At 42.2% G+C, this 13,458-nt stretch overlaps 1 protein-coding gene across 1 annotated transcript; it reads right to left on the bottom strand.

Annotated features, from left to right (window-relative positions):
* Positions 1-2,621: 2,621 nt before the first annotated feature.
* Positions 2,622-13,143, bottom strand: golph3 (golgi phosphoprotein 3). The gene is made up of 4 exons (XM_031300489.2): positions 12,286-13,143; positions 9,171-9,302; positions 6,072-6,186; positions 2,622-3,938 (listed from the first exon to the last, which is right to left on the bottom strand). Exons 1-4 carry the CDS (start codon positions 12,493-12,495, stop codon positions 3,514-3,516), a joined length of 882 nt encoding a protein of 293 aa, XP_031156349.1. The 5' UTR covers positions 12,496-13,143; the 3' UTR covers positions 2,622-3,513.
* Positions 13,144-13,458: the final 315 nt, after the last annotated feature.

The raw sequence follows: 13,458 nt of genomic DNA, 5'->3' as shown, positions 1-13,458 counted from the left end.
TATTTACATGTTGTGATTTGTAGAGTCACAGGGTGTACAAATAACAAGGTCCCTTGAGACACAGCCATCTTCTAACCGTATACAAACTGGGAACTATATTCTCAGAAAGGCAATTCACAAATCAGCTGTTAGACCTTCCACACACAACTGTCTCTACTTAAAATGACTTGTCACAACTTAACATGAACTCCATTTAACTTATTACATCACAGTCACATGGGCTCATATGCAATCACTTATCTTGCTATATACCTGTAATATATGAATGAATGGTCAATTTGTAAAGATTTTTCATAAATTCAAATTACATCCGCTGGATTCAATGGGTTATAAAAAAAAAAGATAAGAAACAAAGGAAGACTAGTGGCTGGAAACCCATCACATCATGTGCCAGAGTGAGCGTGGCTTCTTTCGCACTAGAGTAAAGCCTGGTTGATTTGCATTTCACAATGAAATGAATGTCCAACTGGTAAATATGTTGCCACGAAAGAAAGCCGGACAGATGAGCTAAACCAGAATCCTACCATGGGACAAAGAAGTTGTGTTCACAAGCTTCAAATAAAACTTAAAATCAGTTGTGTGATTAGGCACTTCCAAGCTCTCGGTTTATTTTCTAGGGTGAAAGAAAGTACACAGACTACAGGTCCCTTTATTTAGATAACATATATAATCTCTCATATTCACTCTGCAGTTTGAGGTGTTTTCTGATGCATAAACCTCTTTCTTCTCCCAGGATCACTGACTGATCACTCCCAGCCCTTTGCTACATACGATACCAGAGGGAGGCTGTCCGTCATACAGCAATGTCTTTCACCAGATCCATGAGGCGGAGTAGCAAAAGTTGTGTTAAAACAGAGAACAGCTAAACAAGTGTGAAAACAAAATTCATAAAATTGAGGCAATATGAAATTAAGAGCAAGGTATGGTTCATGGTGAAAAGGCTTTGATGAATGTTTTAGAGCACGACCAGCATCTGAATCGTGAAAGATACTGTGACAAATACAATTACACACAACATCTGGAATGTGAACCCATCTTTTGATTATTCGGATTAGACTTTGGTAAAGTTAGATAATCCATCAGATTATTTTCAAAGTTAAGTGAGTACAATGGATTTATTTTACAAGTTGCTGCAACGTAAAGCAAACTGTCTGCACATTTAAGCATCACTGACAAGTTTAGGAAATGCACTCGTTTGCCACAAGCCCACACTCACATGAGAAGATCAAGATCTATTTCAGCTCTTTGCATCCAAGACAACGATAGGTCTGGAATATGTTTAGCCTAGTTTAAAGTCCAGAGGCAGGGGGAAACTGCTAGCATAGCTCCATTAAGTGAAAAAATACACCTTCCAACAACTCTAAAGCTGTCTGATTTCCATATGATATATTGTGTGCTGGCTGGTCCACTAGTTGACTCAAAGATTGGATTTGTTGTCTGCAGTAGACCGAGCTCTAACATCTAACACCCAAGTTCCCTAAAACCAGGTCTTGTTTTCTGTATGTTTAAATACAGACAATATATCATGAAATCATGTAAACGTACTAGACCTATCCATGTGCTGGAGAAAAGTTGAAATTCACATTTATCTTCACATTCATGAGCGTAGTTTTCACAAAATGTCTCAAGTGAATGGCTTGAAGGTGTTTTGTTTCTGAAATCAAGTCCGGGTAGCATACACAAACCCAAAAGCTGAGGAGGAGATCATCATAAATGCATTTCTTCTGCATTAAGACCCGTGGATTATTCCATTTGTGATTATTATATTGGCATTCACTAATAAGTGAAAATTATGTCTATTTGAATTTAGCTAACAAAGGCAGCTGGCATTGATTGGGTCTGCTTTCCTGAGTTTGTTTCTGCCACTAAAATATTTCAATTTGATCCTCAACAGCCACTAATGCAAAAAGGTGTCTTACCCCGCTGTTAGCTGATACTACCAAATCCTATCAATTACACATTTTTAGAGCCATCTGTTTTTAATCAAGGAGATGATTTTGCACCTAGATGCGTTTGCTTTCAACCATTACCATTCAGATATTACATACTGGAATTCTGAATGTAACCAGGGTTATATTCGACATGCACACATTTTGACAGTGCATCTAGATGAGATACAAACCAAAAATCATGTTTCACTGCGAATAAAACACTACTGGCCAGAAGATATGTTTAAGAGCATCATCTATCATCACACACTGTACTTCTATCAGCCCCATCCATTCTACGTTAACTTTAGGATTTACAGTATATTATTCCAGCACTATTTTACCAAATGCACTAAACAAGTCTGTCTAATGATGTTTTCCTCATGTTTTATATTTTGGAGAACATCATATTTTTTTCATTTGAAAGGCTTTTACCCAAAATATTCAACGGGGTAGATGTCTAAGTAAACTGATAAGTCCCACTCCATATTGCAGGGAACGTACTGTATGTGTCCATGCATGTGCAGGCTTATTGTCCTGTTGTACAAAAAAAATGATCTTCCGCACAACTTTGGCCAGAAGGGATGGAATGTAAGCCAGCACGGTGGCTCAGCGGTTGACGCTGTTGCCTCGCACCATGGAAATCTTCAATCCGAATCCAGCAGGCAGTTGTGTGGAGCTAGGATATTTTTCCCCCCCCCCCCCCCGCAAGTGCCTGCATGTGCTTTCCTTGCACAGTCCAAAGACATGCAGGTCAGGTGAACTGGAAACTGAATGGCCGTCTGTCTCTGTGTCAGGCCTGTGATATACTGGCGATGTGTCCAGGGTGTACAGCCTCCCCCCTCCCCTGGCCAGTGAGAGCTGGGAGAGTCTCCAGCCCCCTGGCATCCCTGCACAGGATAAGCAAGTATATATAATATGTGTAATGGATGGATTAAGAGGCATCAATCGACTCAGACTTTCAGATCTGATAGCATTAGTTTACCAGTACTTGATTTTAAAGTCAAAGAATGCTGTGACACCATACACTTGAATCACACGTGGTAAATGGGATCCTTGGACTTGAAGAGACTTGACATGAGCATCAGTTTACCTTTCATTCCTATACGGCATCACTGCCCTGTACATGGATCCGTACATGTACATCGCAATTGGTTATTTTATTCTCGGGCGTGTCAGGATGCTACCTTGAGTAACCTGTGCCGTACATACCATACCTCTAAGAAAACAGTTCCACAGAAAGATATACCCGATAGAAAATAAAAGAGGATATGAACCAACGTCGTCATTTGGCCTCACCCATATCATCCCCAACTACTTGATTCCAAGTTCCATGAGTTTTTTTTTTTTTTTTAGCAAAAGTGAACACAAACGACACATGGGGGGAGGGGAGTTATCTGGAAGGAAAAGAAAACAACGAGAGGGATGAGAAGAAAAAAGGGCAGCCCATTCCAAAAGTCCAGGCAGGGGGGGTGAACTGGAATTCAGTCAAGTCACCACGTTGGGGTCAGTACTACGGATTCCTGCCCCAGAGCACAATGCCACTTGAATGCCACGACTGCTCGCTGTCCCCGCTGTGGCGGCTTTATTTGGTGAAGGCGGCCACCACGGCCCATAGCAGCTCGTTGGCGTTGGCCTTCAGGCTCTCCCCCTCGGGCTCCAGTTCCAGCAGCTGCCGCACTCTCTTCATGGCCAGGTCGTACTGGTCATCCAGCAGCGGGGCGAAGGCGTTCTCCAGGACGTCCGAGGAGTGGGCCAGGAAGATGAGCGCCAGCAGACGCTTGTCCATACGCTGGGGGTCGTTCACCCACTTGTCCAGCACGGCCTCCTGCACCCTCTTGATGAGGCGCTGCTTGATGTTGTTGTTGGTGAGAGGATGCGTGGTCATGTCAAAAAGCAGGAAGTTCTGCTTCTCGGTGGTGAGGACGCCTTTCTCCACAAGGTTTTTGGCCAGCCGTTCGCGGACGTTCCGCAGCTGGTAATGGAGCTTCAGGGGGTTCCACGTCTCTCCTAAACACCAGCCGATAAAACATAGGACAGTTAATGACAAAAAAGGGGACGTGCTAATCTACTAGGGCTGCACGATGACAATATGACTTGCGATAAATAAACATATTAAAGAGTACTCAGTTCAGCTGATTTCAGTATTTGCTAATATACCACAAATGAAAGGAAATATTTTCTAAACACTTTTATTGAACAAATTGAACATTGAATTGAATATAAAAGGCATCACTAAAAAAAAGTGACAGTTACATTTAAAAGTGCAGCTTTCTGCTGATATTTAATTATTTTTTTTTATAACACAAAAAATCTTTTGCGATATGTTTAATGCGCAAGTTGATAACGCAATGACAATAAAAAAGTGATATATTGTGCAGCCCTATCATCTATGACGAGGTGTCGTGAAAACAAAAAGAACAGAAGCAGTACCGAAATCTCAGACACTGCACATACTACAGGGAAAGGCTTGGAGTTACAGGTTGTCTTCTATAGAGAGTACACACTAGGGCTGTTAACGAATTCCGAAAGTCGAATATAATTTGAATAGTAAAAAAACAACTCCTAGTGCATAGGCTCTGTGCGGAGCAGAGCAAAGAGCCTTCTCTGTGTGTGTGAGAGGGAGAAAGTGTGTGTGCGTGCGTGCGTATGTGTATGAGCGAGAGAGAGAGAGAGAGAGAGAGAGAGAGAGAGAGAGAGAGAGAGAAATAGTGTGTATGACGTCAAGTATGAAGTTAGCAGTAAGGTTATAGCTGTGAACATAGCAGTGTGTGTGTGTGTGTGTGTGTGTGTGTGTGTGTGTCTTGCCATCTGCTAGTTAAAGTCACAGACAGTATATAAGAATGGACCAACAGATCCCGTGTGTGCGAAGGATATTAGAAGCACTTTCCCGGTGCTGGCTGAGCGTTACTGAGCAGCCTCCAACTGAGCTTGAAGACGTAGATGTGACGTGAGCAACCTGTCTGAAAGTTGGAAGTCTTCTGGTAGCTGTGCCAAGAGAAATCTCAATCATTCCCAATCTAGCAGAGACGGAGAGCGTAGGTATATGTAAGGAGATAACATAGACACAGGCTAATTATTGATCACTAAAATGATAGTTAACATTAGTAATTACACTTAAACAGCTAATGTAAGTCCAAACTGCCTGCGCGCTTCTCCTGTACTATACGGTAATTCTATGAGACAGTAAGTCGCTTGGTTATGACCCAATCGTTAGCCTATTTTTATAAAAACGTCTGCTACGGAGCCATAACGTGAGGTACAAGGTAATGGAGCCTTTTATACATTGTCGTGTTTCTTTAGAAATAAACAATGGACAAATAGAGTCTTTAAACTCTTCAGATGTAAAATTATTCTCTGTCAAAGTGACGTCAAAATGAATGGCAGTCAATGGGATGCTAACAGGAGGTGATGGCTTGGTAGCATCAAAATGGCGCCATAGGAGGTTCGCGGTCTGAGGAGAGGCTTACCCCCTTGGTTAAAGTGAAGTGGGTTAGCCCTAAAGTTAGCGACAACTTTCGGCACAGGCTCACTTAAGGTGGACTGACTTTTAAGGTGGACCAGCTATTCTAATTTTAGTGACATGCCACTCCACTAAATTTTGCTTAGAACGACCGTAATCCTCTTTACGGCTCTCTTAAGGTGGGCTAACGTTTAAGGTGGACCAGCTATTCTCATTTAGTGACAAGCTGCTCCTCTGAGTTTTTCATGGCAGCCAACCCACACCAGTGGCCAGTTATTTTAAGTCTTATTTTAAATAGATTTGTTAGTTAGCAGAAATGTAGCACAACGTGATTTTTTTACTTTAATTTGGGGTAAATTGTCTTTTGGTACAATTGTATTTCTATGTTGCTTCTAGGAGATGCACTAAATTCAGGTGAAGAAGAATCTTATTTTAATAAAAGACTCAGCAGATCATTTCTTCACTCAGCATCATCACGTCTTTGAAGTCTGAAGTCTGCTTTGTCATGATTAAATGTAAGAGTTTTGATCCTTCATCAGTGAGGTATTATTTAGCCACAGAGGGTTTTATTGTTGTTGCCTCAAGTTGAAAATCGCCACAAAGTCCGACACCATCAACAGATCTCTGTCCACACATACAACCAGTGTGGGGCGGGGGGCCAACGAAGCAGCTTAACTCACCGCTGAGCAGTTCGATCCAGCTCTGCACGCTCTCCGGCGGCTGGGTGTCTTTGATGTGTTTTAGGGCCTCATCCAGGAGCACGTCACCTGTTGGAGCGTCCGACTTACAAATCACCTGCAAAATCATTCAGAATGATGACAGCCAGTTACACGGCGTAGTTATCAGAGGACAGTCGCCGAAATAGACACAACATGTCCCTTTCCTTTTAATTCCTCAAGGCTCTGCGTATATCGCTGAGTGACGTTAACTTGTTGTCAATTGATAAGATGACTGGTTATGAAAATAAATTGAAAACTACACTACCGGTCAAAAGTTTGGGGTCACTTAGAAATTTCCATTCCAGACAGAATACCAGCTGAGATCAGTTGCATTGTTTTTTTAATCAGGGCAGCAGTTTTCAGATTACATTATGTACATAATGTCAAAAGGGTTCTCGACTGTTGTAGAAAGAAGTGGCTGATCTTTAATGCAATATCTACATTGCCCATTATCAGCAACCATTCATCCAATGTTCCAAAGGCACATTCTGTTTACTAATCTGATATCATTTTAAAAGGCTAACTGAGAAAACACTGGAGAAGCCTTTTGCAATTATGTAAGCACATAATGTAATCTGAAAACTGCTGCCCTGATAATGCAACTGATCTCAGCTGGTATTCTGTATATAATGGAGTGGAATGGAAATTTCTAATTGACCCCAAACTTTTGACCGGTAGTGTACTTTGCCCCAAAAACTAATTCCCTCATTCACTTTTATTTAGGCCATAATGATGATGATGGAATATGGAGCAGTTAAGAGTTTAGGTGTGAAGAGTTGCAAAATTCCTGGAATATTCAAGGTGGAAACTTTCCATTGGAATTAACTGGAATAAAATTGTAATATAGGGGTTATTTGCTCCAGCTGTAGTTACCATGTCATATGCAGGGTTTTCCTGCCATTATCTGGCTTTGACGCAGCGCCTAAGCGTATGGACGTAAAAACAATGTGGAGAGCATCTGGACGAGCAGACGCAGACATGTGCCGCATGATGGTTCGCCTACACAGTGGCACACACGCGCGCACGTTAGGCTGCGTTCACACAGCCTGCGTCGGCCGCCTGACGGTCCGTCAAAAACGCAGGTCTTTCCATTCATTTTGAATGGAGGTAGTGTGTTTAGGCTGCGGCGGGGGGTTGCTGCAGGGGGGACACTCAAAAAAATGCAGCGGGCCTGCGTGAAAAGTTGAGACTGACTCAACTTTTGGAGAAATCCCACGTCACGCTGCTGTGGCCAATCATGGAAATGGAGATCAGACTTGACAGACAAAAAGACTTAGTGTGTTTTGAGCTCTGGTTTGAGGCTGTGTGAGAGTCCTGTACAGGATACAGGAAACATCACTGCCTCCATCTCTGCCACAAGAACGTTTTAAAAACATCAAACAAGCACTGAACTGCCCGGGACTTTGTGTAATAGCTGAATGTTTCCTGCAACAACAAAGCACGGGCTATGTCTCGCTCGTCTCTTTTCCTTCTCTCTCTCCCCTGTGAAATAAAGCTGCCTTCAAGTGCGGTCGGAAATGTCGAAATCTATAAACAATCTGACGGAAAACTGTAATTGAGAAATATAAAGTCTACTTGTGCATTGTTGGGCGGTTTAAGAACACAACAGTTTCATTGACACTCTTCCCCCCCCAAAACGAACTTAGGGTAATAACGGATGTGTACCCACTCTGTCGTTCTCTGGGACATGTTTTCATGCTAATCGAATGCGTTTGTAGCTTGAAACAAGCTAGCGCGGACCGCTGATTAGCTTACAACGCTAGTATTCGGGGCTCAGGGAAAGTAAAAACAAATTGCTATTTATACCACTAAAAAGGCTCAAAACATCACCACACTTCAACGGTAGCATAATGAGGGTCCCTTCATGTTAACTGAAGCATTGAGAACATAAGTGTACAGACAGTTTATTGAACGAAGAGCTGTGGGAGCTCCATGAAAGGGCTACGAGAGAGAGAGAGAGCTACCGGTAGTCAATGCCGCAACATAGCCTCGTACTTCAGGAAACTGGTGGTGTACCCGCAGACATTGTGAAGCTATGGACACCCAACTGTGTCTGAAGATTTCCCCTCTCTGATAAACAGGGCTGGACTTGAAACTTTTTTATTAGTTATCCACTGAGTAAGTACACTAGACAAGTTATGTTTTACAGTGGTGTGATTATTTCAGATATATTGAGCAAATTGCTTTTGATTTTAGTTTGCATCGCCAGCTGTAAGTCATGGCTGGTTTTCAAGATGGTGGCGGCATGGAAACATGAACACGAGTGTCTTTATAATCTATCTTTTTAATAAACTGTCTGTACACTTACAAAGTTCTCAATGCTTCGGTTAACATGTAGGGACCCTCATTATGCTACCGTTGAAGTGTGGTGATATTTTGAGCCTTTTTAGTGGTATAAATAGTGATTTGTTTTTACTTTCCCTGTGCCCTGAATACTAGCGTTGTAAGCTAATCAGCGGTCCGCGCTAGCTTGTTTCAAGCTACAAACTCATTGGATTAGCATGAAAACATGTCCCAGAGAACGACAGAGTGGGTACACATCTGTTATTACCCTAGGTTCGTTTTGCGCCGGAACTGTCCTTTAACAAGTTATAAACTATGTACTTTGCTTTCGGTTACTATCTGCTGGTTAACTGAAATATAAAAAATATAAAATGTGTTTGCTCCAGTAATATAATCAAAACCTCCCGGAGAGCATGTGTTGGTCATAGTGTAGGCTGCACATGTGATGGGAGAACGCACTGTGCATGCAGAGGGTTTGTAATCTTGCCAAATTCCTATTTAATGGGATGCTAAATGATCTATAAATGTGAGGGAGGAGTGCTGCTACATGCAGGTTACAATTCATTTAAATGGGCAGACGTTTAACCAAAACACGCCTTAAGGCCTAGTATTGCTTTTTGCAATGCAAAATTCTCAGAGTAAACTTTCCTTGGAATTGGTCATGCCTTTTTACAAATAACTGCAGGTTGATGCTACACGCAAATCAGTTAAGACAAGGCAAAGAAAGGGCACCAGCAGAACCATTTTTGTAGTCAAAGTGCAAGCAGGGACACCTACCTTTCTGGCCAGCAGACCTTTCCTCCGCATGCCACAAGCCTCTAGCTGAAGCCGTCCTCGTAGAGCCAGTTCTATCAGCATGCAGCCTCGCAGCCCCGATGAAATGCAGTCATTCCAGAACGAGGTGTAGCCCTACATCATGGAAACACATCAGAATTAAGGCATGGATACCCAACCCAAGGGGAGAGTCTGACACAGCCTGACTCAGATCAGTGCTCATATTCAAGTTTATGTTCTGCTTCAGCGGGTGTTTAGTAAATTGCTCTTAAACTAATTCAGAGAAGATTTGAATTGCTATTTTTATTCTCAATTCTTGTCATTTTGGTGCTGGTCATTTTCCTTTGGGGCTGGCTAAAACCTCTTTGGGGGGTGCCAAAAACACCCCTATGCAGGAAAACCCCTGAGCAAAATGGACCCAGACCGGCTGTCAGGAGAGTTCCTGTTGGTCAAGCTGATAAGCGCAGTGAGTAAACAGATAACCTTAAACAACACTTTAGGCTACAGTTCCTGTCAGTTGCAAATATTTTAAGCACCCTTAGATGAAATTATTATGGTATAGTATGGTACAGAATATGTACTCACTGGTCCAAACATTACAGCTGGCATTAGTTTGACATCACCACCTTTGTATGTGCCTTGTGCGTTCCTTTCCTCCAATATAAAACGGAGACAGATGACTGCCCTTATTCCGTAAAAGACAATATTCCGATTATGATGTTTCAATGGCTAATGAAAGTGAATAGTCCACTAATATTCCCGTTTACATGTTGCCGTGCTAAATAGGATTTTTTTCAAAGTATTCCAGCGGTGGAGGATTTGTTTGAACATGCGAACACAGCATCCATCTTTCATTCTTTCAACCAGCTTCTTGAAAATGTCAGCTCATATCCAAAAAGCTGTTGATATCCAAGTCTTTCATAATGGCTAAAAGTAGCTGTGTTTCTTTTCTGTTGAGCATGCATCTCTACCAAAAGCCGGACTCACTTAAACGGTTGGCTGGTTGGTTTGTGCACAACCATAGCAACACACGGACCGTAAGCCGTAAACTGTTGCAAACTGCGTTGTACCCTGATTGAGACGCGTTATTACCATAGACAGTATATAAGAGTGGACCAACAGATCCCGTTGCTCTGGACGGAGACCAGTGGACGCCATTACAAGCACTTTTCCGGTGAGCGCCGAGCGTTACTGCGTAGCCTCCAACTGAGAGAGACGACGTAAATGTGCCGTGAGCAACCTGTCTGAAAGTTGTAAGTCTTCTGGTAGCTGTGCCAAGAGAAATCTCAATCATTCCCAATCTAGCAGAGACGGAGAGCGTAGGTATATGTAAGGAGATAACATGGACACAGGCTAATTATTGATCACTAAAATGATAGTTTGGAAGTCCAAACTGCCTGAGAGCTTCTCCTGTACTACACGGTAATTCCTCTACTATGAGACAGTAAGTCTCGTGGTTATGACCCAATCGTTAGCCTATTTTTATAAAAACGTCTGCTACGGAGCCATAACGTGAGATACAAGGTAATGGAGCCTTTTATACATTGTCGTGTTTCTTTAGAAATAAACAATGGACAAATAGAGTCTTTAAACTCTTCAGATGTAAAGTTATTCTCTGTCAAAGTGACGTCAGAATGAATGGCAGCCAATGGAATGCTAACGGGGGGTGATGGCTTATTAGCATCAAAATGGCGCCATAGGAGGTTCGGGTTGTGAGGAGACACTTACCCCCTTGGTTATTATGGAACCCACAGCAGGTCTAGGCAAGATCCGCCCTTCAATAGTATTTGCGTGCTATGATTGGCCAGGCGTCCGTGCTCAGCGAGGTAACGGAACCCGATTTGTTCAGGTCCTATCCTCTGACCAATCGGCTATCCTAACCTTACTCGAGGTCAATGCCTCAACCAATCTGATTGCTTCATAGGGCGGGTCTTGCCTGCAGTGGGTTCCATCATTGCGCGATTGAGACACATATTCTGAATGCTTCTAAAACCCGAACAATACCGGCACGCCTTAATCGGAAAATGCTATATTAGAAAAAGGCCTATTTCGGAATATCAAAACAGAACACGCCGTTTACATGACCTGTCATATTCAGAATAATAGTGGAATATTAGTGTGCATGTAAACGTACTCACTGTTGGTTTTAATTAAAATGTGTCAGTCAAAATATTATATAGATGGATAAATCACATTATTTCTACATGGATCAAAAAATGTATTCCTCAAATGGTAATTTGTAGTTAACTTTTAACAGATTTGGAGTGTTTATTTATCTTCGTGATGTAGTTGTTATTTTATATTTTACAGTTTTGGAAAGGAAATGGACTAGCCACCTGTTGAAACCTCCAGACACCTATATCTTAAACTCACTTCTCTCATCTTGGTTAGACACAGGTGATAAAGAACTGGGTGCACTCGTGATGATTAAGATGTGTTTTAGATACATTTATAAACGTTGGTTTTCACTTGGGCTTTAAACATTTTTTTCTGTTTATCAGTGTCAACACATTCTGGTTAACTCCACTGGGATACGACGTGGTAAAAAACAAGACCGGAAATAGTACAAGGGGATGCCAATACTTTTTAATTAGCACCGACTGTAACGTTACTGTTTAATCAGTGATAAAGTGGCATTACAGAATAACCCCATAGCAGTAGATTAATAGTTCTACTGTGCGACATTCAGCATTCCTGGAATAGTTACATTAAAATATACCATCAGATCATTAACCCATCCGTTTAAATTCCAAGGAACTCTGTTAGTGATCTTGTAACGTTACTGTGTATCCCGTTAAGCTAACTCGCTAGCGTTAGTGTACCAAGAGGCACAAACGTCACAACAAAGACTAACTATCTGTCATAAGACAATGTCCAAATCACTAGCTAACCACCACTTTTGACTAAATGTATAAGATCGCTTCTCGACATAACAGTGTTTTGCCAAATCCCATCGACCAGCTCTGTCGGCAACTCTAAGGCCCATTATTGTTGTTAGCTATAGCTAGCGTTGACTAAACTACGTCGGGTAGGAACATATAGCTAACGTTAGCTTCGTTTAACGTTAAGATTTACCTTAATTTTATAGCGTTAGAGACCAGGGTGTATCTGCTATTACCTCTCGGTCCTTCAGTCCTAACAACAGCACTTCTTCCATCAAGGTGAGACGTGTTTCTTTGGAGTCTCCGGTATCGTCCTCGTCCTGCTCGTCTCCCCGTCGGGGCTCATGGTCCTCCTCGCCGGACGGACGGTCTTTGTCAGCGGCGTTGCGCGAGGCTTCGGTCCGCCTCTGCACGAGGCCCGAGCTCCGCTGAACCAAGGAAGTCATGTCTGCCCGGCAACTTAGCTAGCTAAACAACAACGAAAACAACACGCCTCGGACTACGCTGCCCGAGATGCTTGTCTCAATTACTCGTTGTCAACCATATAGCAGTTACCTCGAGTGTTTTGCGAATAGACTACTGCGGCCTGTGTACCCTTGTCATCTGGAGTACCGTTCCCTTTCCTTGGCTTGGCTTGGTCCGTATTCCGCAGCAGTACAATGTCTGTCTAATATGGCGCCGTGTGGTGATGTGGTACCGAACTTATCCAGCAGGTAGAGGCCGAGATAACCTGAATCCCCCAACCAGGATCCAAGTAACTTTAAGTTAGGTTTGATGTCACGTCAGCTACATTCGTAAATAAATAACTACAGTCACATGACTGTAGTTGTTTGTACAATAAGTGTAACGTTACACGGTAGCCTAATACTTTTATTCTGCATGTTACCCATCAGCACAGTCGCACTTTATTCTTAATAGATAGCCATTCCTTCTTCTCCTACTTCCTTCTTCCTACTTCAACAATAAACTCCATCTTATAATTTTACAATAGGCTACAGTCAAATAACTTGGTATTCACACTTCAACTATAGGCCAGCTGATCATGTCATTGGCTATTATCATTCCCTGTTTTACCCTAAAAAGTTTTTTGAGAATCTCTCTCTAAGATTTTTGCCAAGCATCACTCACCCCTGGAATTTCTTTCGGAATTTGAAAACTACATTTAAAATAAACATAGTCTCTTTAGAGATGTCCTGTAGTACTCTAAAAAGACCAATACTTGGCGCCCTTGCACCTTATGAGTGAGTGTAGGTTACATCTATTGTGCCGTAACCAGATTGTGATTTATGGAGCTAAAAGAGTCTCAATAAAGATAAATGCACACACTACATTCACATATGCACACACAGGATTCATACATGCACACACATGATTCATAAATACACACACAGGATACACAAATGCGCACA

Source organism: Sander lucioperca, chromosome 2 (genome assembly GCF_008315115.2).
Source record: "Sander lucioperca isolate FBNREF2018 chromosome 2, SLUC_FBN_1.2, whole genome shotgun sequence".
NCBI classification, from domain to species: Eukaryota; Metazoa; Chordata; class Actinopteri; order Perciformes; family Percidae; genus Sander; species Sander lucioperca.
Note: the sequence above shows the minus strand (reverse complement) of the source record. Positions and strands in the feature narration are given on the sequence as shown.

Bases quoted from the DNA above. Each gene is read 5' to 3' on its own strand.
- golph3 (XM_031300489.2), bottom strand. From the start codon at position 12,495: ATGACTTCCTTGGTTCAGCGGAGCTCGGGCCTCGTGCAGAGGCGGACC. The intron at 9,303-12,285 runs GTAATAGCAGAT...TCCATGATGTAG, and splicing joins TAGGACTGAAGGACCGAGAG to GGCTACACCTCGTTCTGGAA. The intron at 3,939-6,071 runs GTGAGTTAAGCT...GCTGGTGTTTAG, and splicing joins CTGGATCGAACTGCTCAGCG to GAGAGACGTGGAACCCCCTG.